This window comes from Vicia villosa, unplaced genomic scaffold (genome assembly GCF_029867415.1).
Source record: "Vicia villosa cultivar HV-30 ecotype Madison, WI unplaced genomic scaffold, Vvil1.0 ctg.004602F_1_1, whole genome shotgun sequence".
NCBI classification, from domain to species: Eukaryota; Viridiplantae; Streptophyta; class Magnoliopsida; order Fabales; family Fabaceae; genus Vicia; species Vicia villosa.
This window is the reverse complement of record NW_026706471.1, coordinates 136,720-141,427: the sequence shown is the minus strand read 5'-3', so window position 1 is coordinate 141,427 and position 4,708 is coordinate 136,720. Positions and strand designations below refer to the sequence as shown.

Genomic DNA, 4,708 nt, shown 5'->3' with positions numbered 1-4,708 from the left:
GGTCAACCATAGGCACATCTTCATCAGGTGTAGCATCAATATCATGGTAGCCAGGCGGTGTCATTGGATCACTTTCTTCCTCCTCGGGATCATTTTCACCTTGTCCATCCAAGTCATATAACCAATTTTCTTTCTTGTGCACACTTGTGAACCTAATGCAAGGTAAGGCAAAATGATGAACAAGCTCATAGTTCACTAGAAGCTGATAGGGTGGAGAATCATAATTACTGATCAGGCTTTTGTTGAAGCAAAACTCGATGTCCATGGAATTGAATCCTCCATAAGGAATCAATCTCGCTAGCGGTGCTCTTAAGGACAGGGTACGGGCGATCTTAGTGACAAGACCACCTACAAGGATAGGACCAATGGTATCTTGGGCTAGAACGACCATCCAAGAAAGCATGAATGATACTCCTTCAACTGGTTTGGATTGGAAAACACACATCATAATGCACAGCTCATCCTTAGTCACTGAGGTATCGCATAAAGGTTTTCCAAGAAGAGTAAAAACTAGTATCATGTGGAAATACCTAATGGTGGGATTGTGGATTTCCAAAGAGAGTTGTAGATCATTCTGATCTCTACCAGATATAGTACTCCAAAAGTAGTCAACTATGTTATCAGGGAAGTACTCGTCATCAACTACCATTAAAGCGTCCATGCTTTTAGGAAATCCTAGTAACTCGCCCAGCTGATGGGTGGTGAAACGGTAAGTGAAACCAAACAGCCTGAATAAAACTCTTCCTCTTATGAATCCTAATCCAAGTCTAGGCTCTTACCGAAGGGAACTCAGAAACTCTAAAGTCAGGTTACGGAAAGTGGGTGTACGGGTGGTGAGGATATTTTCCCAACCAATCTGATGAAGCTTAAAGTGCACACTTTCCCTGATACCTAGAACGGTAAGAGTCGCATCATGCGAAAAAGTGGTGAATCCCATCTCACGCTGTGCCAGAATCTCATAACGTCTCTGCTGATCCTCACTCCCAAAAGTAACTACCATATCATCAGTAAAGTCCATCTCTAAAGTCAGAAAGGAAGTTAGTACCCTGGAAGTTTTTAAAATCAGAATGAATTTTAAGTTAGTATCATTTAAAACAAATGGAGTTAGTATTTTGAAAAATAAATGTAGAATAAAAAGAAAATGATTTTTAATAAAACATTAAAGTTAAAACAATTTAAAAGAAAGTTAAAGTTAAAAGGTGGGTTGTCTCCCACTAAAGCGCTTTGTTTAATGTTGCAAGCTCAACGAATCGACGGTTAGTTTTTCGATTCGACGATTAACTCTACGAGTTTAAGACTATCAGTATAGTCTTTGTTTTTAACAATGTGGTAATGTTTTAATCGCTGCCCGTTTACAATGAAGTTATCGCTTGATTTTCCTTTAATTTCGACAACGCCACTCGGAAATACCTTAGTAACTTCGAATGGACCAGACCATCTTGAACGAAGTTTTCCAGGAAAGAGCTTAAGTCGAGAGTTAAACAGTAGCACCACATCTCCTACGTTGAATTCCTTCCTAAAGATGCGCTTATCGTGCCACTTATTTGTTCTTTCTTTGTAGATCTTAGCATTCTCGTAGGCATCTAATCTAATCTCTTCCAATTTGTTGATATCTAATAGCCTCCTTTCACCTGCGGCAGTATAACTTAATTTAGGGTCTTTATGGCCCAGTAGGCTTTGTGCTCGAGTTCTACCGGTTAATGACATGATTTACCGTACATTAATTTGAAGGGTGTGGTTCCTATAGGTGTCTTGTAGGCGGTTCTATATGCCCACAATGCTTCGTGCAACTTAGACGACCAATCCTTCCTAGATGTGGCAACATTCCTTTCAAGAATTTGCTTAATTTGTCTATTCGAGACTTCAACTTGTCCACTCGTTTGTGGGTGGTAAGGTGTTGCTACACGGTGTCGGACTCCATACTTTACTAAACGTTTTTCGAAGATTTTGGATATGAAGTGGGATCCTCCATCGCTAATAACCAATCTTGGTATACCAAATCTCAGGAAGATTATATTCTTGAACAGCTTAATTACTACTTGTGCATCGTTTGTTGGTGAGGCTATAGCTTCTACCCATTTAGACACGTATCGACTGCAACAAGTATGTAGTTATTTCCAAAAGAAGATGGGAAAGGTCCCATAAAATCGATTCCCCACACATCAAAGATTTCTACTTCTAAAATACCCTTTTGAGGCATCTCATCTCGCCTAGATATGTTTCCAGTGCGTTGACAGCGGTCGCAATTTTTTACAGCGATGTGGACATCCTTCCACAAGTTGGGCCAAAAGAGACCGGCTTGTAAAATCTTTACGCACGTCTTTGATGTGCTTGCATTCCCACCATAACGGGCATCATGGCAATGATGTATTATGCTTTCTATTTCTTCTTCCGGAACACATCGGCAGAAAATTCCACCAGCGCCTCTCTTAAATAGTAAAGGTTCATCCCAATAATATTGTTTAAGATCGTGGAAGAACTTCTTCTTTTGTTGATAAGTCATGTCAGGAGGAAGCACTCTCGCCGCTAAGTAATTGACAAAATTAGCATACCATGGCAGTGTGGTTCTGGTGCTTAGCATTTTAACGGCTTCGGTTTGCGCTTTAGGTTGTTCCAATGTGTCGCTTTCGGATTCTAATTGTGCTATTAAGCGTTCATAAGGGAAATCATTGTTAATTGGTGTTTCTTCAGGTTTAATACCTTCCATCCTAGGTAAATGGTTAGCTACTACGTTTTCGGCTCCCTTTTTATCCTTGATTTCCAAACCAAACTCTTGTAACAGTAGGATCCACCTTAGTAGTCTAGGTTTTGCATCTTGTTTAGCTAGTAGATACCTAATGGCTGACTGGGCTTTGACTGATTGGCTGACGTGGCAAAGGAATAATTGCTGACTGTGTTATCTTCTTCAAAATAAATAGAATTCTAGGGTTTTCTTTCTCCCCCAAACTGAATAATTGCTCGTACCATTCAATTCAATCCTTGTACCGTACCCTGTGCTTACCCTGTTCTTCCTCGTCCATTCAATTTAATCCTTGCGGAGTCATGGTTGGATGCAGTTCACGCGCGAGCACGGTTGGTTCAGTATTGTCGCATGATTTGCCCAGATGTGGGTGTGGTAGAACGATGAAGACGTGGAGAGCCAACACAGTGCAATACCCCAACCGAAAATTCTGGAAATGTCGAAGCGCTGGGGTGAGTATGTTTATGTCAAAGAAAATTTTGATTTTTCTATATGCTAACTCAGGTGTAAATCATTTTATGTAGACTGAGAATAGTTGTGAACTATTTCTATGGGATGATGAAATAGGTGAATTCAACAAAGGAGAAACTGTCATTTCACCATTTTGTAAGAAGTGTGATATACTACAAATGAAACTGGAATCAGTGTCAAACAAATTGGAGAAAGTGAAGATGAAGGTTGAAGTTCAGAAAAGGAAAAATATGAAGCTTAAGATAGAACTTGTCTTGTGTTGTTTGATTGTTGGTTTTATTTACAATTTCATGTAATTTGTCTAATTTAGTTAGGGTTGAATGATGTAATTTTCGATGATGTGTAATATACTTGGAAACATGTTTTTAATGGAAGGAGTTTGATGATTTTGTCTAAAATTTGGAAAGAGTTTGCTGAATTTGTTAACAGTTTAATTTGGTTCAATTTGCTGAGGAACATGTATTGAGAAACACTATTGCATAATTGAGAAATAACCAAAAGCACAAATGTGCATAATTCAAAATCATATATAAATAACACTAATGCATACTTGATTCATTACCAATAGCACAAATATGCATAAATTAGTTACTACAAAAAGCACAAATGTGCATAATTCAGTTACTACAAAAAGCACAAATGTGCATAATTCAGAAAACCACTTAAAGCACAAATGTGCATAATTCAGTCAATACAAAAAGCACCAAAGTGCATAATTCAGAAATGTGCATAATTAGTTCATTACAAAAAGCACCAAACTGTGCAACAGACATAGTAAACTAGTAACACCAAATTACAAGTCATTGATAGACTTCTTCTTTGGGGTCTTCTTCAAATTCTTCTTAGGAGTAGTCTTCATCTTCCTTTGTGATGCATTGTTATCTTCTTCTTCTGTCAAGCATAATGGTTGTTCTGGTGCAGACCCAGGACCTGTGTAAGGTTTTGGTTTTTTAAACCAATTTTCCTTAATTCTCTCACTGACCCTCTTTCTCACTGGTTTCACCTGAACCTTTCCTTTGTTTTTGGCACTGACTTCAGCTGGAGTTGGTTTGGCTTTACTTGTCTTCACTTCACTTGGTTTGACTTTACTTGGATTGACTTCTCTTGGCTTGCCTTCACTTGGATTTCCTTCTCTTGCCTTGCCTTCACTTGTGTTGACCTCATTTGGATTGACCTCACTTGTGTTGACCTCGTTTGGATTGACCTCATTTGTGTTGACCTCATTTGTGTTGACTGCACTAGCACTTGGAGTGTCTGCACTTGCATTAGTAGCAGTTCTTAATTGTCCTTTTTTCGGCAACATAATTACAATATCAGTATATAATCTAAAGTAAAATGCAATATCAATATCCATTAATGACATGCCTTTCTTTTCAAGGCACTTGGATCTTGCACCTTGCTCTTGCATGACTTAATATTATGCCCAATCTTGTCACATTTAGTGCACCTGTAGGACACACCAGGTAGCCTCCTCCTAGCACCTTCCTCTCCAGTCTC

The 4,708-nt window shown here is 38.8% G+C and overlaps 1 protein-coding gene across 1 annotated transcript; it reads right to left on the bottom strand.

Annotated features, from left to right (window-relative positions):
* Positions 1-1,257: 1,257 nt before the first annotated feature.
* On the bottom strand, positions 1,258-1,707 carry LOC131642179 (uncharacterized). The gene has a single exon (XM_058912455.1). The coding sequence runs from the start codon at positions 1,705-1,707 to the stop codon at positions 1,258-1,260; it is 450 nt and encodes a 149-aa protein (XP_058768438.1).
* Between the last annotated feature and the right edge of the window lie 3,001 nt (positions 1,708-4,708).

Bases quoted from the DNA above. Each gene is read 5' to 3' on its own strand.
- LOC131642179 (XM_058912455.1), bottom strand. From the start codon at position 1,707: ATGTCATTAACCGGTAGAACTCGAGCACAAAGCCTACTGGGCCATAAA.